Source organism: Alosa pseudoharengus, unplaced genomic scaffold (assembly GCF_046254945.1).
Source record: "Alosa pseudoharengus isolate Yale_2024_CS ecotype anadromous, Long Island Sound unplaced genomic scaffold, YU_APseudo_1.1 YU_APseudo_1.1_scf_20, whole genome shotgun sequence".
NCBI lineage: Eukaryota > Metazoa > Chordata > Actinopteri > Clupeiformes > Clupeidae > Alosa > Alosa pseudoharengus.
The window spans coordinates 35,568,064-35,592,306 of NW_027468664.1; the positions used below are offsets into that span (position 1 = coordinate 35,568,064).

The window sequence follows — 24,243 nt, forward strand, 5'->3', positions numbered from 1 at the left end:
CTTTCTCTTGTTTTGTGGGCTGGGGGTGTTGGCAGTGTAAAAGGGCCTGATCTAAACCTCACAGAAGGCAGTATTGCCTCCCGTCCTGGTTTTAGCTGGCTTGTTATCCAGGTGTTTGTGAAAAGAGTATAGTGGTTGGCCTTTGGCTTCACCGTCTAACTATAGGGGAAGTGAGTTTGCTTTGGTTAGCCTTCCCTACGGTGTAATACACATATGCACACACGAGTATGCACACGGGTTGCTCCATTGCGTCAAGCACAGCACATGTTATTGTTAATCCTATGATCTGAGCGCCGATAAACAGTATCTCACCCTTGAGGTTGACTGTTGTCATAGTTGAGGCTATTGCGACAAAATATATCAGCAATACCGACAAGTCTGTGGCCCCTACGATAAATGGGGCCCACCATGCTTCAGGGAAGTAATATTTCATCACATCATTTGACAGCCCTATCAACATCATTATGGCGTTAATGGTTGTCCAACCAGGGAGGCCTGTCTTTTTGACGCCTAAGCCCATGAAAATAACTGTTGCACTAGGTATAGTCTTGCCTAGTATGTACAGTCTGCCTAGATTAATTGCTGAATACAATATGCTTCCAATAAAGTAGTATATGAGATTCGGCAGCAGGAAACATCATTGTTGATATCAAAAAAGTGCCTACTCGCTGGGTCCCCACAGGGAAAGGAGTAGTCGAAGAGTTGATGTTCAAGGAGTTGTTGGAGAAATTCATTTTGTTTGCGGAGAATCATATGTCTTGTTTTAAAGTCTGATGATCTTGGAGTGATTTTATGTATCAGCAAAGGTCAAGTTCGTTTTATGTATCAGCAAAGGTCAAGTGGTTTTGTTGAACCAGCCAGCCTAAGTGACTGTTCAACTGTCACAGCAATAAACATATCTCTCTCTCACCAAACATAATACTTCTGGGAGATTTCAACATCCACATGGACAATATCAATCTGCCTCTCACCAAAGACTTTATTTCCTGTTTAGAGAGTTTTGTTTGTCAGCAACATACCACTTTTCCCACACACTCCAAAGGTCACATCCTGGATTTAGGCCACATTTACACATAGCCGGGTATTTAGAGAAACGAATATTTCCCCCCCTCCGTTTTCAATAATAACATCGTGCACACAACATTGTTTTCAAAAAACTTGTCATTTACATCAACCCGCATAAATACGCTGTCGAGCGCCATAATAACTATGCCAAACCTATGGGTGGCAGTGTAGGGAAAGGAATAAAGCCATGCTGGCCAATCAAAATCCTCAGAATCGACACCAACGACTAACACGAGCAGTAAAAATGCTGACCTCCGTGCGATCCTTCGCCTCTGCTCCTCCATGTAGTGCAGTTGTTGCAATGCAAACAGGCCAGAAGCATTTGCACAAAAGTAAAAATTAGTAGCACCTTAACAGCATCCATGATAATCCTGATCAGTAGCCAAAGAAACTGTAAACATCAGACGCTCACATGACGTTAAGGATTTTCTGGCGCATAATGTGACGTTTAAGAAGCTAAAACGCTGTTTATCCCTGTTGACACGGCAGCACATAACCGGCGTTATCAGAAATCTCCACTTTGGCCGGAGGTTTTAGAAATAATCGTTTTCTGTGATAAAAACGGGGTTTTGGTGTAAACGAGAGGCCAAACCGCAGGTAAAATATCTGCGTTTTCCCTTCGTGTAAACGGAGTCTTAATCTGCTGCTCTGGTGTCACCCCTCTTGACCTTACAGCTGATGAACTCCCTATAACTGACCACTTTCTCCTCTCATTTACAGTGAAACTCACCCTCTCCATCTCTAAAAAAACACGCCTCATTTCTTTTCGGAATATAAATAATATCAACCTTGACACTCTCACCTCAAGCATACACGCCTCCTGCCTCCCTGACACCCACAATCTATCCACTCCGGACGCTCTGGTTTCTCATTACAACACTGGTCTCCATAATATTCTTGATTCCCTTGCTCCACTAAAAAACAGATCTGTTTCCTTTTCTGTCTCCACCCCTTGGTTCACCCCTGATCTTCGTCTCATGAAAGCCAAAGGTCGGCAACTTGAATGTCTCCATAGAAAAACTGGTCTCACTATTCACAAAGAAATGTACAATAACCATATCTTATGTTACAAGGACTCCATTGCCAGCACCAAAACCCACTATTTTTCCAGTATAATCACTACCAACAAAGGCAACTCTAAGCCACTGTTCTCCCTACTAAACAATATCACCCAGCCCCACAACTCTCTCCCCCCTCACTTATACACAACCTCCTTCTGTAACTCCTTAATGTCATTTTTCATTGCAAAAATCCGGAATATTCACCAGCACCTTGGAACGACTCCTCTCCTCAGCATCCCAGCCGACTCTCACCCTTCCACACACTCTTTTTCTTCCTTCCAGCTCCCCACTCTCTTAGAAATCACAGGACTCATTCAGAAAGCCAAACCATCCACCTGTCAACTCGACCCCCTCCCCACACAACTTGTTAAAGCCAGCCTCCCCTCCCTTGCCCCCCTTATTTCTGTCATTATCCACTCCTCTCTCACCACTGGAACTGTCCCTACATCCTTCAAAACTGCTGCCATAACCCCAATTTTGAAAAAACCTGGTGCTGACCCCTCTGACTTCAACAACTTCCGTCCTATATCCAATCTACCCTTCATCTCCAAAATCCTTGAAAAAACAGTTGCCACCCAACTCCATTCTCACTTATCCAATAATAACCTGTATGAACAGTTCCAGTCCGGTTTCCGCCCACTCCACAGCACTGAAACCTCCTTATGGCAGCTGATTCTGGACTCCTCCCCATCCTCATCCTCCTCGACCTGAGTGCAGCCTTTGATACCATTTGTCACCCCACCCTCCTCAACAGGCTGTCTTCCATTGGCATCACCCACACTCCGTTCAACTGGTTCACATCCTACCTCTCTGGCCGCACTCAGTTCATTCAACTTAAGTCCCTTAAATCCATCCCCTCCTCCGTCACTTCAGGTGTGCCCCAGGGCTCTGTCCTGGGGCCCCTACTCTTCATCATCTACCTCCTTCCCTTCGGCAATATCTTTCGCAAATTCAACATTAATTTCCACTGTTATGCAGATGACACCCAGCTCTACCTCTCCAGCAAACCTTCGTCCACTCTCCCACCCACCTCCCTTACTGATTGCATCTCTGAAATAAAAACCTGGTTTACCCAAAACTTCCTTAAACTAAACAGTAACAAAACCGAGGTCCTCCTCATTGGTACTAAGTCCACTCTATCCAAAACCGACAGCTTTTCTCTTTCTATTGATAACTCCTCTGTTTCACCCTCCCCTCAGGTTAAGAGTCTGGGTGTCATCCTTGACAGCACACTATCCTTTCAATCCCACATCAATAATATCACTCAGTCTGCTTACTTCCACCTATGTAATATCAATCGCCTCCGCCCCTCCCTAACCCCCCACACTGCTGCCATTCTTGTCCACAGTCTTGTCACTTCCCGTCTTGATTACTGCAACTCTCTCCTTTTCGGCCTCCCCCACAAATCCCTCCATAAACTTCAACTAGTCCAGAATTCAGCTGCCCGCATCATAACTCGAACCCCCTCCATTCACCACATCACTCACATCCTCCATCAGCTCCACTGGCTCCCGGTTCAGTTCCGCATCCAATTTAAAGTCCTCCTGTTTACTTTAAAGGCCATTCACAACCTCGCCCCTCCATATTTGTCTGATCTCCTCCATGTTCCCACTCCCTCCCGCTCTCTAAGATCCTCTTCCTCCATACACCTGTGTGTCCCCACCGCCCGTCTTACCACCATGGGGAGCAGAGCATTCAGCCGCTCTGCTCCCCGTCTCTGGAATTCACTACCACCCCAACTCAGAAACATTGATTCATTCCCCCATTTCAAATCACAACTCAAAACACATCTTTTTAAAACTGCTTATTCCATATGATGTTATTTTTGTTTGTTTGTTTTGTTTCTGTTTTTGTCTTTTCTTGCTTGTTTTTTTTTTATATTTTATATTTGTATGTACGGTGTCCTTTAAATAAATCCAAGAAAGGCGCCTTTAAATAAAATGTATTATTATTATTATTATATTTGTCTGTCAGTTTTCCACGTACTTTCCTTTTTCTCTCTCACTTGTGTCTGAAGTGGCTATTTTCTCTCTTAGTGGTTTGTTCTGGGATGATAATTTGAGTAGTAAGCAAGAGGATAATTTCACCAACACAACTATTGCTACAACTCCAAGTGTGAATAGGAGATACTTCTTGTTCAATTTCAATTCAATTTATTGTGCTTATAGAGCGCCAAAACATAACACATGTATCATGGCGCTTTACAGAATGTAGGCAATCAGAGAAAGAAGGAAAGAAAGGAAGAAAAGGAAAGCAAGAGAGAGGCCCATGGGTAACAGGGGCGAGGAAAAACTCCCTAGAATTGGAGATATATATAGGAAGAAACCTCGAGCAGATCCACGACTCAAGGGCCTGACCCATCTGCCTAGGGTCAGTACATGACAGTAAGGTCTGTATACATGACAAATGCATATGATAGTCGGGTGTAGAGAATAAGACATGGTGTTAAGCACTTGAGCTGAAAGTTACAAGAGGTGGGATGATTACGTATCCGTTATGGTAATTCGTTATTCCTGATTTAGTGACAGAAAGTTCAATAGTCCAGCATTGGGATTGTCCAGGGGAAGGGAGTTTTCGAGGGGCATGTGGTGGGTTGGTGGATGGGCCAGTAATCCAGGCAGAGTTGTCATAGGCTGGTGGTGGGTCGCTAGGCTGTACGGGCCAGGAGTCCAGATAGGGGGCAGTAATAGGGCAGTTGAGGATGGGACTTCAGGTGAGATGGGTGAGAGGAGGGCCAACACACGGATGGTTGATGACTGGTGATGATATACCTCACAAGTGAGGTACAGTAAGGGGGAAGAAAGAGAGATGTAGAGTGGGTTAGTATTACTGAAAATCAGAATGGTTAATGTCAATAAGTAATCAGTAGTACTATATATTGTTACAGTATACCATGGTGGGAATAGGCAAGAGAGGGAGAGTTGAGAGAGAGAGAGGGAGAAGGGGGGAGAGGAGAGGGGGGGGGTTGTACGGCGTGACACATGAAAAGTCCATGACAGCACTATGCTATAGCAACATAACTAAGGCATGGTGAGGGGTAGTCGACACCAGCGCAGGTATGGTCAGTGACCACCATCGCACGTGCGACTGGGGTGCCAGTCACACGAGGACTCAGCAGGGTGGTCCATTCCAAAAAACCCTGAGGTGGGTGAATTTCCACGCACCATACCTAACTATGGGAGGCAGTAAAGAGGTATGTTTTAAGTCTAGACTTAAAAATAGGGAGGGTGTCTGCTAGTCGAATTGAGGTAGGAAGATTATTCCAGAGGAGGGGTGCGCGATAGCTGAAAGCTCTGCCTCCTACTGTAGTTTTTGAGATTCTTGGAATTACAAGAAGGCCAGTATTCTGTGATCGTAGCGGTCTGGGTGGGTTATATGGAACTAGGAGATCTTTAATATATTCTGGTGCCTGACCATTAATGGCTTTGTATGTTAGAAGTAATATTTTGAAGTCAATGCGACTTCTAACAGGCAGCCAGTGTAGAGATGCCAGGATAGGGGAAATATGTTCATATTTTTTAGTTCTAGTGAGTGTGCGAGCAGCTGCATTTTGTATAAGCTGTAAGCTCTTTAGACAGGTGTTATTGCAGCCAGCGTATAGAGCATTGCAATAATCAATCCTTGAGGTGACAAAAGCATGGATTAATTTCTCAGCGTCTGGTAGGGATAAAGACTTCCTTATCTTTGAAATGTTCCTTAAATGATAGAATGAAACTTTGGTAATCTGTTTTATGTGATTACTTAGTGATAGGTCTTGGTCAATTGTAACTCCTAGATTTTTAACACATGTGGATGAGGATAGTCGGAGATCAGTAAATGTAGCCTGTGATGAGGATAGGATATCCCTCATCTTTTTAGGACCTAAAACCATGACTTCTGTTTTATCGGAGTTCAAAAGCAGGAAATTGTTTGTCATCCATGTCTTTATGTCTCGTATACATGTGTCAAGTTTGGCTAACGGAGTCAATTCGTCAGGTTTTATGGAAAGGTATAGTTGTGTATCGTCTGCATAAGAATGAAATTTAATGCCATGTTTCCTAATTTCTGAGCCTAGAGGAAGCATATAGAGAGAAAATAACAGGGGCCCTAGTACTGAGCCTTGAGGCACCCCATATTTTACCATAGTCTGGGTAGATGGTTCATTGTGAACCTGTACAAATTGTCTGCGGTTGGAAAGGTATGATCTAAACCAAGCGAGTGCTGAGTCTTTAATGCCTATCGAATGTTCAAGCCTGTGGAGTAGTATGTTGTGGTCTATGGTGTCAAAGGCAGCACTGAGGTCCAGGAGGACCAATATTGATATATGTCCATTATCGGCAGCGATGAGGAGGTCATTAAAAACTTTAACTAAGGCTGATTCAGTACTGTGGTGAGCTCTGAAACCAGACTGATATAATTCTTGGATTTTATTCATATGCAAGAAGGTACCAATTTGTTTCGACACTATTTTTTCTAGTATTTTTGACAAAAAAGGGAGATTAGATATAGGCCTATAGTTGGCCAGGTTGTTAGGGTCAAGGGTAGGCTTTTTGAGGGATGGCTTAATGACAGATAACTTAAACGACTGTGGTACATGGCCTGATAGCAGTGAGTTATTTATAATCTGGAGCAAAGCATTATCCAACAAAGGAAGAGCAGTCTTCAGAAGATGAGTAGGAATAGGATCTAGTAGACTAGTTGTAGATTTTGATGAAGAGATTGTGGAAGTGAGGTCTAATATGTCAATAGGTGTAAATGAATTCAACGTTGTTCGTCTCATCTGTGATTCAATTATGTTTTCGCTACCTTGTTCCAGTAATATATTTGGATGCATGTTGACCAGGTATTCAGGTATAATGCAGCTAATTTTTTCTTTAGTTGGGTGTTGTTGACATGAGCCGTTCTCGTATCTGAACGGTCCTGCTCTACTTGTTTCTAAAGTCCAGGGGTTTGTGGTTATCCCATGTGCTATAAAGCTAGCGCAGGTGAGAACATTCAAGTTTACATATTGTCTTGTGCATTTGAAGATTATTGTGGCTCTAAGCTCTCCCTCCTCTCCAGTGTACACGTCTCTGTTTACACTAATGCATGAGGAGTTGAGTTCAGGTGACTATCTTTTCAAACAAGTCTAAAAGTTTCTTCCAATTCCATTGCTCATGCTGGAATTGATCATACCACGTAGGCTGGTAGAGGGCCTAGCATAGGGGTTGTTCTGTTTTCTTGTGGTTTGTAGCCTGTGGCGTACGCGTCTGGCCTCAGAAGGCTTAAGGCATTTTTATTAGTTCTCTTTTATTTCTGACAATCAGGCAGAGTGGTGCAGTAAGCACATTGCAAATACTGACTAATAGCAGTGTCTGTGTAACCGGTGTAACTCCGGGTGGCTAAAAACCCTACTTGCCAGTTCAGGGGTTTCAGATTGGAATTGCACGGGATTAGGCCATAGAATCCCTTCTTAGAACATTATTGTTTGAGTGCCCATTTCTTCTAGTAAGTCTAATACTATTTTGTTTTTGAAATGAGTCGCATCGTCCATTCTCAATGCATTGTCAGTAATAATTAGAAAATACTAATTTTCTAATGAAGTGGTAGGCAGAGGCCCCGCGATGTCAGCGGAGTAGCACTCCCCTGGCTTTTTAATGGCTATGGGGTACATCTTTCCCTTCGGAATGGGACCTCCTCCTTTGTTGGCACAGTTGCTTTTTATTCTTCCAAATAGTGGGTTAAAACCTGCTATCTGTATTTGGTTATTGTTCAATCAAGCACGTTCGCTATGTCCTACTGCGTTGTGTATTTTGGGTTAACACTCTCCCTGTTCCCAAAACTCTAAGTCCTCTGTAAATCCATTATAACAATACTGACTATATGTCACTATTTGTATGATTTTTCTTTTTCTGGAGTCAGCCCAGGCTAACTATGTGATTCCCTTCAGGAGTTTTAGCTATTAAGGCTCATTTGGCAAGGTTTTCGCCTACTTTCTTCGAACCGTCAGTAAATAAATGCTTGTGATATGACTTTGGTTTTCGTCTTGTTTGTTACTTCCCTTTCCATTGTGGTTGGAAGTGTGGCGATAATCTGAGAGGCCCCTTCTGGGCTGCTTGCATATGCCTGTCTTCATCAGACTTTCTAAAAAGGCCTAATTTTCTTCTATGTCAACTTGCATCTCACAGTCAGGTTACTTTTGGCGGTTCCCATTTGCACTGTGGAGTACCACTCCCTAACTGTCCCTGGGGTGTTCAGTCTCACCATTTGCTCTGGTTTGGGCTCTCCTATGCTGATGGCAATTGTACTACGAGCTATACGGTATCTAGCTGAACCGAATGTCGTCCTTATTTCAGCTTCTTCGTGAGGGTCTGTCATAATGTCAACAAGACAGGGCACCTAATCTGGTGGTGCTGCTAAGAAAATAATTTTTTCTCCCCCTATTAATAATCTGAGGGTCTGGGAATTCAGGCTCTATTGAGTCTGCATCCGGGGCTGTTCTAGCCGTTTAAGCCGCCACAGGCTCTAATGCTGGAGCTAGAGTGTCTGGCAGTTGAGGTGTGAAGTCGGTTAACAAGGGTGCAGTAGGGGTGCTTGTCGCACTACTCCTTATCTCTTTTTAAACTATTGGTGTCTGAGCCGTGGGTTTTCTTAATTCTGTATTTAGTCTTTGGAAGGATTCTTTTATGAGCACTACTATTACAAACGGTTTCCCTGAATTCAATAGTATTACATTCCTGAGTGCTTTTGCTGTGCTATTGCTTCATAACAGAAACCCTATCACCAAATGGTGTGGTTATTATTGTCCCTGATGTCGCTAATACGGCCTTCCGCCGTAATGTTTGCAAGTATTGTGCCTGCTGGTTGTGGTTCATTGTCTCATCATGAGCCTTGTAAGCCACATGTAGAACGGTGCTAACTTGTGGATCAGTTATGATTTTCTGTGTCATCACTATTCCCGACTTCAGCGGGAGTTGGGGTAGTAAGAGGGCCCTATTGTTTCGGGTCTCTTCGCTCCATCGTCCTTCCACTGCAACAGCTACTCCTGCTGAGTGAGACAGTTGGATGTTTGCCGGGTTGAGGAATGTTCTCCTGTCAGTGCCAAAGTCTAAATCTAACACACTTCCTAGAATCAACCTGCAATTCTGTGTGGGATTAGATGTGCTTGTCGGTTGACGGAGCTGTCTCCTACCGCCCGGGCTTTGATGACGGGCTATGGCATCTCTTACTGCTTGCATGTTAAATGGTCTTTCTTGCTCATCATCGGCATCTTCGGCATGATCCGAGTCATCCGTCCATTCACTATCTGCAGCTGCATTGGCCATGTCGCCCTAGTCTCGGCTGTTTAAAAACTGTTCCTCTTTGTTAAGGGCTTACAGGTGCGGTTCCTCGTGGGGTTAATCACTCCCCACTTCACTATGTGCTCTGAGCTCTCTTTCCGGATACAGTCAGTGACACCTAAGCTATACCTTATCTACGGATACAGTCAGCCTCTGTCGGCTTCAGTGATCTGGTTTGCCAGTAATTATATGGCCAGGATTTATAAGGGCCGGTATCTTATTGTCCTTCTTTGTCCTTTACTGGGCCGATTTGCGCCTGCGCTATTATTTTATCAAGACTTTCATGCGCGTTTTTCGAGCTTCTGGATTCACCGGTGGCCTCTCCGGGTTTTATCTGTAATGCTCTTCTGCCTAACTGTACCTTATACACTCTTTCCGGGTACATTGGGTTCGGGCGTTTAGGCTGTGTGATCGTTCCCTATACTCTCGTGGGTATTTGGGTCCGAGCGCTCAGGCTAGTGTGGTGACTTGTCTGTCTAACTCAATCACTGCCTACACGTTGGGCGCCATGTTGCGTTTTGTGTCCACTCTGGTGTCTACGGGGCTCCCGTAACACAGTAGAGATCGCTACTCCTGTAGGTGTGGGTGCATTCGTCTTCGGACTGTGAGGATTTCACAGGGTAAAAGAGGAAGTATCTTTCAGTGTGTGTGTCTGGTGCGGGGGCCCCTTTTTGACGGGTTTAGGCTGTACAAGAGGATTGACTTGATGGAGAGGCTCTCCCTATCTGAATCAAAATCCCTAATTTGGGGTTTAGGGGCTAAGGAAAATAGACCACTTCAGAGTGTCTCTCTATCTCTTAGTCGCTATTCCCTGTTCCCTTCGACTTGTACTTCAAAATGTGGTTAACTTCACTAAAAGAGGAAGAAATTCAGAGCTGTATTTGCCATAGTTGTTTGTCATCAAAATCTGAGAGAGGGTAAAAAGACATTCGTCTGTCTGTCTGGAAGATCAACTACCCTATTCTTTTGGGAGCTTTGTCAAATTGAAATCAAGGCTCTTTTTAAATGACAGTTCTTGTAATATATAAAAACTTCAATTGACAACATCGGATCTATAACAATTTAGATTCTATCTATAAATACACTTGTATTTATCAGACATATTTCCGTATCCTCGCTTGGGTGTGTGATGTGCATTTAGACCACAACGGGTCCTAGACTTTAGCTTTACAAACAATTTGTCACGCCAAATAAATTTGCTAACAAAGCCTTTTTGTTTTTTTGTCTGCCCTGGAGCATAGGACTTTCCTTCCCAAATGCCTGGCTGAGTTCACTACTCCTGTGTGTGTCAGTGCAGTATGTTTTTTGCCCATATACATTGTCTTTAAAAGTAGCCCTCAAACGGACGCCTTACTTACCCGGAGCGAAGTCAAATATTTGGAGCAGGAGGCCCTATTGCAAGGCATCCGGGGTTCTCAGCAACACAGGAGAGGCAGAAAAATACGGAAAAAAAACGCTAGACAGTCTTTTTACAAACTCCTAATCAAAGGTTAGGATTCTGACTTTTATTAAATACAAACAAAAAATACAAGGAATGAAAACTGTCTAAGTCTAAAGGCTAAATGCTCGGTCCAAAGAAAATGAAAAGGAAAAAGAAGAACAAAAAGCCAAAGAACCCTGAACAAGGGGCCATTCTCTTTTTATACCCCTCTCAGTCAGGCAGAACATGTCCAAGTTTGGTATTATGTCTTGCCATGAAATATTGGTTCTGCTTTTTTTTTTTTTTTGCTTAGTTGCCAGTGAGCTTTTTGTTTTGCTGACAAACAGTTTCTTACAACTGGTACATTATGTTCTTACATTCTGTCTTTACATTTTGTTCAAAGCACATGTCATTTAGCATAACACACTTTAATTCTAACACAAACTTTTTATATCTAAGCAAACACATTTTATGTAAATATTAGCAAAACACTTTAAAATTTATAAGCAAACTTTCTTATATGTTCAAGAAAAACACTCTCTACATTTAAGCAAAATCATAACAGGTTATTCTAGCAAAAACAATTTATGTTTTTAATTAAGAAAACACACTCCAATTCTAAGCTTCTAAGTTTTTAAACATTATAAGTCTAACTTGTTTCACAATGGTTGTCTATCATTATCTTGCCGCATTTGCACATTTTTATTTGTTTTAGAGCAAGCTGGATTTAAGCAGTTATATGACTAAAAGTGTTTTAATAGTAAATTATGATTCTGATTATTAATTATCACATCTTCATATTGTAAAGTCACGCTACAGTGGTTTAAAGGAGAAGTTCGGTGTGATATTGACCTAAAGTGTGTTGAAACATGATACAGAGTGTGAACTTTTGTCTCATAGCTAATCTCGGCTTGTCCCCTGCACTTCGAAATCTGGCTCTAGTTAGCCGATGCTACCTACAGGTTTTCGATGGGGGTTGCTGGAATCCATGCATTTCCATGGAATTATTTTTGGAATCTGATCCCTTATCATACCTGTACTCGTCGCTCGACTTATCGTGACTAAATTCAAGATGGCGGCGAACGGTAAACTTCCTGAAGGTTTTAAATATCAGTGGCCGGTTGCACAAAGCACCTTAAGTTTTTTCCTTTAAGTATGACCCTTAAGGCTTAATTTCTCCTTAGGTAAGGGATTTACTTAAGGGTGTTAACGTTAACGTTAGCCTACGTAAACTACACAATAACAATACGGCATGTTTCTGATAGAAGCTAGGCCTATTTGACAGAGTAAGCATATTAACAGAGAGGTTTTATTTTGAATTATCAGGTTAATATACTTCATTTATCAGCATCAATTCAGTTAATAATATGGTTAAGGTATAGTCAGATGTCCCTTAGGTTTTTCTCCTTAGTTAGACTACTAAGGTCGTTTGTGCAACAGTTTAAGGGATTTCTTACAAGATAAGGACAAACCCTTAAATACTTAAGGGAAAATCTTAAGGAAATCTTAAGGAGAAAACTTAAGGGTGTTTGTGAACCATTTTTATTTTAAGGGACCCTTAAATCAGATGTTAAGGGGAAAACTTAACTTAAGGTGCTTTGTGCAACCGGCCACAGGGCCCTCGGAAGTCTACCAATGAAGTATGGAGCTACTTTGAGCTTTGTAAATGGTGTAAAACAGTAATATATTTGCATGGCTAGGCCGATGCCCGAGGCACCCCCATCGAAAAACTGTTGGTAGCATCGGCTAACTAGCGCCAGATTTCTGAGTGCAGGGGACAAGCCGAGATGAGCTAGGAGACATACGTTCACACTCGGTATCATGTTTCAACACACTTTAGGTCAATATCACACCGAACTTCTCCTTTAATATAGTTGGAATGGCTGAACAGTTAAATAGGTCGATCTTTTAAATGGTTAAATTATTTAATAGGCAATTATTGTAGTGAGGACTTTTATTTTGAAACAGTTGTGGCCAGAGGAAACAGTTGAACAGGATCTGTAGTTTTAAGAGAATGAGATTGTATGCTTAAAGCCTGAGAAACTGACAGTTGGGCACAGGATTCTAATTGCTTAATGGCCCTATTGTGATGTCATCAGCCCAATGTTAAGTCCATGGGGATTTTTTAATAGTTTTTAATCAATAGTTTAAAAAGTATTAAAGTTGCAAAGTTGAAAAATACATAGCTCACCATAGGCGTAGCCACGGACGGGCCTGGAAAAACTGTCAGTTTTGCCCGTCCAATTAAAGGGCTTTCCTTCGCTCAAGTTCACCATCTAAATAAGACGCGCAAGTCAGCACTCCAATGAGAGCTCAAGAATCAGTCGAATCGCGAACAGCCGGCAGTTTCATTTAAAATGTTTCTGCATTAGTCAGCTGTGATGAAATGCGTTCATATTCCATTTTTTGTCATAAACGTAGCATGCCTATGATAAAGCTTTGCGGTGGGATTGTCCAGTGGTCAATCTGCTGACCTGATGATCTGATGAAACCTTTATAGCGTAACAGAGCAGAAATGGGGCTTTCCAACGAGACCACGCACTTGTCTGTACGATCAAGTATGAAAATAAAAATAAATCATGAAATTATATCAAATTGCATCATATTTACAGTCTATACTTCTCTGCGTTCACCTGCACATCCATTAGCCTACTCTCGTTTGAATTACCAAGTATATCGATCTTTCTGGGTTATAAAAACAGATGAAGTGACTGCAAAATAATGTCATGCACAAAAACCAACGCTGCACACCCATTACTCTCGTTTGAATTACTCGTGAACCCGTGATCGGATAGATATGCCACGCATGTCAGATGAAAGAGGAGACACAGAGCATCATTTGATCATCAGTGTGGGTTATAAAACAGACGAAGTGACAGCAAAATAATAACTTCATATAGCTTGACTTACCCCACGTTTTTGTGTGTTTTTGTGGAAAAGCATGTTTATAATCCAACGCTATCATGTGTTTCTCTATGACAAAGCATGTTCATAATCCGGTTTTGAGATCCTAGCAAATTTCTGCATGACATCCAATTCAAGGCTCACATTGCATCACAATTTGTTCGACAAAGAAACACTTTTTTTGCCTTTCCTTGTTCATGGCAATGCAGTAAAAAGTTGTCCAATATGGTCAATCTATTATCTCAATAGTGCTTCATGTTTCTGTGTAATTTGTCAGCTGTGATCAAATGGTTCAATAACTTCCACTTTTATGTCATAAATATAACATGCTTATGATTAATGTTTGTATGGTGTATCTAATCTAGGCCTCTCTTATGTTCAATCAAATGAGCTTTGCCCACCCGTTTTTTTCTGTGCCCACCCATTTGAACATTTCTGGCTACGCCACTGTAGCTCACGAGTCCTTTAGAAGACCTACGTTTTAAAGCTTGAATGAAGTTTCTACGTTAAACAGTTCAAGCTGAATTGGACGCAGAAAAAGTGGTTGGAAGAATAACAATAATAGATAAAAGATAAGAAGCCCAGTGATAACAGTACAGTGCATTTTCATGCACTGTAATAACTAGAGAATGTAATTCCAGGGAATTACGAGTGCATGAAAATGCAAAAATGACTACTGGATAAAATATTGTTGAATATTGTTTAAAATATAATCCAAGTAAAAAGATGGAGGTCAGATAGAGAAAAAAGTTGGCGGGGAGTCATAGTTGAGGGGCAGCCGTGGCCTACTGGTTAGCACTTCGGACTGGCTGAAGTGCCCTTGAGCAAAGCACCTAACCCCTCACAGGATCAAAAGAGTATATATACTTACAGTATACTTATACTTCTTTTTGTGGAAATACATAGCCTACATGTGCACTAGTGTCTAATAACAACAGACACAATTGTTTGAATTCATTTTGGTTTATATGCATAAACCATTTATTTGTATATGAATCATTCAAAAAGTTGTACATTATTTAATTAATATATTAATGATTCATAAATAGGCTACATATCAGTCGGTCTACATGGCTAATAGTTGGTCGGTTTGTCTCATGATGGTCTGTGCAGTGGAATAACTTCATGATTGACCATAATGACACAGAAAGTGTTTATGTAATCACTATTTGAGTATGTATCCTTTCCACTGCATAAATTACATATTTAGAAATAGATTTTTATTACCATGATGATCCTGGTTGGAAACAACTTGAGTAAAATCGCCAAAATAGCCTAGTGACTCTTTTACAATCTAGCAAACCAAAGTTTATTATGTCCCTTTCTTTGGGCTGATTTCTGAAATTGTGTTCCTGAACATTTCTAGCATGTGAGTTAAGAGTAAGATTCAATACTGGAGGCTAGGGCTGTCACTTTTGTGAAATCCCGTTCGATTTTTGAGACATAAATGTTCATTGAATCGATTGTAAAATCGATTTTCTATGTCTAAAGACGTTTCCATTTTCAACGGCAAATATAGGCCAATCCACTGACAACTAACAGGCATTAGGACGAATGTAAAGAGGGAGCTTGAAGACGCACTAGCCAGCAATGATTTATTGGCGTGAAGTTTCGTGCACAATGACAAACAGGAGTGCAACATTCTTGAAAAACAATAAGCAGAGTGGACTGCCATAACATCAGTGAAAAAACTGCAGGCTTCAACGTGGCTGTTTACAATTAAAAATGTCAAACAAATTTCGCCAACGTAGGAACTCACTGCACAGTTTGCATACCGCTTTGTCCTTGTCCATAGTTCACCCAAAACCCGAAGTGCTTCCATATTGAACTTCTCAAGTTATTAGGGCTTATCAGTCACCTCTCTCATGTCGCACAGGTTGATCGCGTTGTCCTCCATTTTTTGGCAAAACACCAGCAGCACAGCAGCCGATTGAAACAGCTGTTTCCGGTGCGTGAAATTGGTGGGAATTTTCTTTTTAGCTTTCGCAATGCCTACTGCACTTTCAGAATTCTTTATTTTCTTTTGCTGCTTGTGTGGTCAAAAATATCCAGGCAACACTCAGGTGTGAGGAACCACTGCAGGTTTATTAACGATACCGGGAGCAGGTCACTAGCAACATCATGTTCCAGTAACACTACTCAAAGTTCTCTAGGGCGAAGCCCCATCTTATGCATGTTAATTACATTGGTAATACAAATCACATGAGTACAATGGTCTTTTCCAAAAATCCTCATACATGCAGAAATACAATACATATACACATAGCATGTGATCCATGTGCCATACGCAAGTCATGGGGCTACTCCAAGTAAGTAGATAATTGGTCAATACAATACATCCTTCAGCATTCTCTTGCCATAGTCTAGATCCTGTCGGGATATTCCTAATATTACTGCCTCAGGCAGAATAACCTTAACTCGTGACAAAGGGGGTCGCATGACCTTTATTAGAAAATCATGACATGGAGAGAGCAAATGACAGACAAAGCAAAGTTGATGCACAGTATTGAATGTATAGAAAACATATACAGAATATAAAAAAAATTTTAGTAATCCAAAATTTCTCCTTCACTTGTTTGTGGGTTTTATTACATCTATCTTTTTTATTTGTTTAATTTGTTTAAAATGAAGTGTACATATTTGGTTAAAATCAATTCCATATTTTAGTTTTCGAAACTTGTGTTGGTTGGTCCAATCAATTGTGCAATCGATTTTCGAGCGTAAAGTGACAGCCCTACTGGAGGCAAGCCTACATGTGTGTGAAGTGCTGACGTAATTTCTTAGAGATAACCAATGGCCCCTATTTTGCACCCTGGCGCATGGCGTAAAACTTGTTTATATGTTATTTTAAGTGTGCATTGTCAATAGTCATATTGTAAGTAAGTAAGTAAGTAAGGCAAATTTTTTTATAAGGCACATTTAAAATACAGTGTACACTGACCAAAGTACCGTACAAAGCAGGGCTTCGAACCAGAATTTTTTCCAATTGGTTCGTTCCGAACAGAAACATTATTTTAACGTTTCCGGTTTTTGGTCCAACCCTAAAATGGACGTTCCTGTTCCTCTCTCTATCTTATCATCAAACATTAAAAAAGTACTATAGGCTACATTATGCGGCATAACTTTAATTCTGACATGCCTACATTTATTTTCAGTATTATACATGAATTAAGACAAGGAACATTTCTGCCATGTCGTTTATTGGCAAGGTACTGTCAATGTCTGTTCCTAGCAAAACATCAAAAGTTTCTGGTTTTCGTTTTCGTTCCGTGAACTGGTTCAAAGCCTTGGTACAAAGTGCAATAAAAAGACAGTACATAACACATAAACACATACACATAAGAGTACATAAATACAGATATCAAACAATCATGAAAGGGCAGGAAACGCTAAGGAGAAGAGGTGTGTAGAAGGTGGCAGCTGATTTTAGAGGCGTGGCGCAGCCCCTGCAAAAGCTTTATCGCCTCTTTGCTTAATCCTGGTCCGTGGAATGTGCAGAAGACCCATGTTGCAGGATCTAAGGGACCTGGGGGCAGAGTGGTGGTGAATGAGATTAGTGATGTAGGCTGGTGCCAGGACATTCAGGTCTTTAAAAACCATCAATAAAATCTTAAAATTGACCCTGTGCTGGGCAACCAGTGGAGAGAGGCTAGGATGGGGGTAATATGCTCTGCGCACCAGCGCATGTCCATGCAAAACATTACAAATTACATGATTACAATGGGAAACATAAATCGAATAAAGATATTTTGAAATACATCTCACAGTGAGTAGTTATTCACCATCATTTGCAAATTGGTAATGAAGCTTAAAAGTGATTAGGGGAGAGGTGATAGACACATATGGAGCACAGCTGAAGATGCACTGTCACGAGATATAAGCAACTCCTCTGCAGGATAAACATTGTTTTATTCAGTCATTTGAACAATATTACGGTAAGTGTTGCTTTTTCCAGCCTATGTTTTCGATGGTAACCCATTGTCAGTCAATAGTGAAAGTAACTTGTGTATAACTGTTTGGTCTTTCACTGACACCAAAGTGAGGTTGGTTTCACTTTACCAATGAGTTCAAATAATAGACGAGTGCAAATGTGTGAAGGCTCCCCAGGCAGCCGTGGCCTGCTGGTTAGCACTTCGGACCTGTAACCGGAGGGTTGCCGGTTCGAACCCTGACCAGTAGGCACGGCTTAAGCAATACACCTAACCCCTCACTGCTCCCCGAGCGCCGCTGTTGATGCAGGCAGCTCACTGCGCCAGGATTAGTGTGTGCTTCACCTCACTGTGTGTACACTGTGCTGTGTGTGTTTCACTAATTCACCGATTGGGATAAATGCAGAGACCAAATTTCCCTCACGGGATCAAAAAGAGTATATATACTTATACTTACTTATACAGATGTTTTGGGTAGGAAGGGAAAATTAGAAAAAAAGATATTCACATCCAGTTGTCTTCAACAATTTGTTTTAAGCAATATCTCTATGATATGATAAATTGATTAAACCTAGCACTACAAACCTAGCCTGGAAACCAGACTCTCTGACTTCGCAGAGAGTCTGGCCTAGATCCATAGGCGTTTATTTCCGGGTGGGAGGGCACAGTTTGAGGTTTAAAATCATTGGAGTTCCTTTGAACCAATCACTAACAACCGGCGTTTCGTCATACAGAGAAGTTTCTCTGCAGCACGCCCATAACAAGCACGGGTGCATCTTATCAGCAAACAATCACACGTTTCATCTGCGTAACTCTCGCCAAAATGCATCATATTGTGTTTTGTGAATGTACCCAAGTCAAACTTTCATATAAATGCATAAGTACGTCCAAAGCGCCACTTTTAAGCTTGTATGCGTTGTCGTTTTCGGGTGAAATAACCTTTTGAATGGGATTCCTATAGGGCTACTACTTTTTTGATACAATCGCGTCAAAATCGCTATTTTTCAAATACTATGAAGGGTCGACACAACATGAAACTTTGATCGAAGTATCATCAGTGTCTCTACACATGAACTCAAGCATTGAGAACATTGTTGGTGTACACAGAGTTTACTAAAAGAGAGGTTTTGAACAACTCACTTGTTTTTTCTGCTCGCTGCCATACCATCTTGCAAGGAGTGAGTTGTCCAAAATCTTTCTTTTTAGTAAAGTAAACTATGTGTACACGAACAATGTTCTTAATGCTCGAGTTCATATGTAGACACTGATGATGCTTCGATCAAAGTTTCAAGTTATGTCGAGCCTTCTTAGTGTTTGAAAAATAGCGATTTTGACCCGACCATGTAGCCTACTAAACTACAGTTCGACTCGGGTATGTTCGTAGCCTATTTCAAGTGACAAAATCTATGACTAAAGTTTAGCTGACGATATAACATCCTACTCCACTGTGACTTCGTTCATGACACTCCTGTTAATAGGCTAAACTATTAGGCCTATTTACATTTGCTCAAAGATTTCATAAGTATAAGTCCTTTTCGCTCCCTACGTTGATGTATTCCAAGCGATCTGCTTCAGGGGCGTGGACGTAGTAATTGAAACACCATGCCTGGGTACGTAATCGCTCTCAGGGACGCCCTCTGTTCGCTGGTTGGTCGGCTGCCCAACTGCCGAAGTAAACGAGCGTGAATCAACCTATTCCAGACGGAGTACTGTAGGGAAAAGAAATCGACCGGAAGTACGTAGACAGGCCAAGGCCAGGCTACTACAAACCATCCTCAGGAAGGAAGAAGCAGAAAAATTACATTTCAAGAGAGAAAGAGCCGGTATATGACAGCAGTAGGCTACATTATTGTGTACCTGTTTGCTCATAAGTGATATAATCAAACAACACTCTGACACCCATGCAGAAAAATGATAATGACCATGACAATGACGGCCCCCCACTAGGTCTCATTCCAACAAATCCGACCCACTACCTAATATGAGTTTGACACCCCTGGTTTAGTGGAATGACTGTTCCATATGGTCTCGCAAGCAGACTCCTTCAAATGCGCCGCTGACTGTCAAAATACCGATGCATTCTTTGACGTCGCGCTTTGCGCTGTTAAAGGGAATGACAGATGTCATTCTCATTGGTTTAAATGATGTTACGCCCCAAACAGCATGACTGATTAAGAAACCTAGGAACGCCTTGTTGCGCCATCCGCCCGACGTTTGATAACGAAAACACTCCCAATGTGGACTGGACATCCTACTAAATTTGAATAAGCTTTTGACTAGTGACCATGTGCTTTAGACTGTCATAATAGGGCCCAAATATATTTCATTTAATATACTTGCATATTAATTGATACACTTTACACTTCTGTATACTATCTTGTCATAGCCTACACCAGAATGAGCATCAGGTGGCTGAAAAGCAGTCATTTCCAACTGCTGCATCTGCTTTGAACCTTACGGCAATGGCTGGGACTATATTTTGCATATACTGTATGTAGGCTAGGCTTGATTGATAGATAGATAGATAGATAGATAGATAGATAGATTACTTTATTCATCCCCAAAGGGAAATTATGGTGTTACGGCAGCAATTAATAATATAAACATATATCACACATATACATACATACATACAAGTTAAAAAAATAATAAAAATAAAAAAAATGGATATAGTCTCTGTTAAAGATGTTGTAAACTGCATTGTCTCTCAGCATAAGATTTTTGTCTCACGGCACAAAGGGGAGTTGTTGTAAATAGTTATGGCAGTGGGCAGGAATGATTTTCTATAACGGTCCTTGTTACAGCGAAGTTGGAGCAACCTCCAGCTGAAAACACTCAATGTCAATGTCACTCGGACAGACCGATATAATTGTTTTTTTTTTTACTCAGCTGAGTTTGTCCTGCATTGACAACATGTTACATATCCTAAACGATTTTGAACTATATGCTTTGCTTGTGAATGAAGTTGTAGCCTACTTTCTTGTTCAATGTGCTTGTTGAACGATGCTGGCAAGCGTGTCCCTGTTTCCATGTGATCATCATGTCATTGCTCTCGTCTTGTTGATTGGTTGCAATATCAACCGAAGTTGGAAACAAACATGCTTACATGCTTGGAAAACAAATTATTGAAGTTTCACCAATTCCATGCTGCAAAGTCAAAGTAGTAAACTAGTCTTTATATTCTTGTCCATGTACCAAATCACATTGATTGCAGCCTATGTTTAAGAGCCCTCTCACCAATCTTGAGTTTAAAAATGGTCAGTAGTGGGAACCGGATAACTCTCTTGTGTCTCTCCTGCGCGCCCAATTTAGTGGAGTGAGTAAAGTTTGATTTGCTACGTAGTGGAGTAGATTTGCTACGTAGTGGAGATTGAGAGAACCCAAAAAATATCATCCTTGTTTGTAACATGGTGTTGGTGCATTTTGACATTGTAAACATTATCGAGGAAGAGTGAAACGCTGTTTGCAGTAAAGCTATATATATTTACTGTATTGGTTGAATGTGGATGACCCCTCTGTCCTTTGGTGCCCTACACACAGTGCGTGATGCACGTGGTGGGAGTGGCGGCACTGACTACATAGATACAACAAACATACAAGGTACATAGACAAGGTTACATAACAGACAAAAGAAAAGAAACACATACTGTGGGTGCATGGACAAAGCAGAGCCAAAGCTAGAGACATGGGCAATGACAGGGAGGGGAAAACTGGGAAAGTCTGTTTAACAGGAAAAAGCAAGAAAGATGGTAAAGATGGTAAGGTCAGGAGAACAACTTTTCTCTTACTGCATGTGAATACACTGTTTAAGTTAGTAAACTGGAAGACTTACTGTGCGAACACATCGCTTAGACAGACAAACTTTATACTTACTGCGCGTGAACATGTGATTTAAGCTCGTAAACTAAAAGACTCACTGTGTGCGAACGTTTACACAAATGTCCGTATGTTTTTGTAATGAACTTAGGCAGATTACCATCCCTGCACACGTGTGTGGTGAGGAATCTTTAACTGCACAAGGCATAAAGGCGACTAAAGCCAATCATCCGCATTTGTTTTCTAAACAAAGCAATATCACTCACGCAGCCAAGACTGAAAGCAAATATTCCATCAGTGTTGTATTAATCCCATGCATATAATTTTGGCATTGTACTGTATTGTTTTGAACTTACATATCTATTGTCACATAATAAAAATCACTATTGCCTCTAATGCAACTCTATGGAGTTCTATGCTGAAGTTATGTGAGTGTGGCAGGTGCTGAACTTCTTTTGGCTTATGTCTGTTTGATGGGCGGTGCTTAGCGATTGTTCAGATAATGACACTACCTCAAACTATTTAATATATTTGATGATTTTGAACAATAGGTTATATTTCAACCATGCAAGATTAGATGATCTAAGTCATCTAATGAGTGACCATAAATCCTATACAGCAATTGTTATCCTGTTAACCCAGCATGTTATATAAATGTCAATAAAGAGACTTTAATGTGAGTTTGGCCATGGTTCTCTGACTAAAATTCTGTACGTATGTGTGTTTAGGGGCTTAAGAGTACTCTGCAAGACCACCAGACTGAGGTGGACTATCTGACATCTACAGTGGAGCAGGTGTTCCAGAAAGCTCCTCCAGAGATGTGTCAGCGCTATCGTAACGAGATGGATGCAATCATGACCCGCTGGAAAAGCTTAACTGTGCAGCTAGATGAGCACTCATGCAAGATACAGGAGCATATAAACCAGCTGTCACAGTTTCAGGTTTGTGTGTGTGTGTGTGGGGGGGGGGGGGGGGGGCTGAGATCCTGTCTCTTTCAGTGAAGTTATAAAAAAAAAAAAAAAAGTAATGGGGAAAAAAAACATGAAGAAGAAAAAAAAAACGATGCACTTTTGCGGGATCTCATTGCGGGATCTCGCAAAGCTTTGCGAGATCTCGCAAAAAGTTTTGCGAGATCTCGCAAAACTTTTTTTCTACTTTTGGAACTTGCTGGGCTTCCTACTTGACCCCAATAGGCCCACAAACCACTACCGCCAGATGGCAATCGTATCATGATACTATGATTGCTCTATCACTGTGTGTTGTGGGTTTTCTGGACACATTACATAGGCCTATGACACGGGAGGGAGAGGGAGACACCTGCGTGCAGACACGCACACACAGCAGGCTACAATAAATTGCCTAACAGACAGCAGCCTAATTTCGAGGTATCACTAATACCTATTAAATAAATGTAAAGGACACAGAACTGTAAGCTCAAATTCAAAAACGTTTGAAGTCTACCCAAACATATGCAAAGGGAATATATATAAATTGTGTTGCATATGCTTAATTAATGTCAATTTAAAGATTTGATTAGCAGTTTCTATGCATTTTTCCATTGATAGTTACAGGAAGCCACGTTGTTGTTTAAACTATTGTTGCTTCTAGCCCACGTTACCTCCAGTTTCACTTGCTGCAGGGACGCACACATTGCATGAGTGATCATAAGCGTTCTATCTCCGATGTAGAACTCAAATGTGTCTTGACGCCGCCGTTTGTAAGATCAGATCAAATAAGACGTTCTAAATGGAACGCGATGTAATTAAGCTGTTCCTTTCCAAGCGTCTTGGAGACGTACTGTATGTGTGCTGACTGGGCTATGTCTATATAGTTGATGACACCAAATGAATAAGTATGCTGCAAATGAGCAGACGTGTGAAGCACCGGGCATAACTTAATTTCGCGGTTACGTGGAGCAGTAGTAGGTTAATTGTTGAGGAGGCCCATAGTTTGAGAAAAGCTGCAGATCATAGGCAGAGAAAGCATAATGCTCTGAGAACAGTAGCCAAAGGTTTTCCTGCAGAAACAGGTGCCTTGGTGCACGCACCCCGCTTTCACTTTGACTCCCTGCATTGTGACAAAAACTGTCAGTCAGACAGTGCATTTTGGTTTACTAAATTAGCATAATGCGGTAACAATTATCATTTCAATTCTATCTGAAATCTGCTCACTGCAGACGTTACAATGCAGACCCAAGCAGCAGCATAGCCTTGAAAGACGTACACTTTGAATTTGATCAGAGCGGCTCTGGTTCTTCACCTAACTTGATGTGATTGGCTGGATGACCGTTCAATCAAATCAACAGACCTATTTGTGTCTCTGTGTGTGCGTTATAGATACGGTTCCAACTCTTTACGGGAGCGTTTATTTACATATTTTACTTTCAATTTAACCCGTTTAATCCACACAATTGACACAATAGTGACCACAATAGTGACCGTACAAAAAAATCTGGCTCTTGTGCATTTAAAACTGTTACTGGATGAATTATCAATACATTTCTCCCAAAAATAGAAACCTGAAAGGGTCTCAGTTAAATATGTGCAGTGCCAAATGTGTAGTTTAATTTCTCACATGGCCAGAGCTGCTTATGTTTTGGTTGCACCCTGACCAGAAAATGTCCACCCAAAAGCTCCCAAACTAAAGCTTAGAAAAGTATGTTTATGTAAACATAGGACAAAGATTTTTGGTACACATCATCTTTAAGGTGTCTAGTATGGAGGGATGCAATTGAAATATATGAACTTTGT

General features: G+C 41.2%; 1 protein-coding gene across 1 annotated transcript in view; it reads left to right on the forward strand.

Annotated features, from left to right (window-relative positions):
* dmd (dystrophin) overlaps positions 1-24,243 on the forward strand; it is a 541,017-nt gene that overhangs the window by 204,803 nt on the left and 311,971 nt on the right. The window contains exon 23 of the mRNA XM_076297170.1: positions 22,222-22,434. Within this exon, the coding sequence (XP_076153285.1) occupies positions 22,222-22,434 (213 nt within the window). The remainder of the gene's footprint in view (positions 1-22,221; positions 22,435-24,243) is intronic.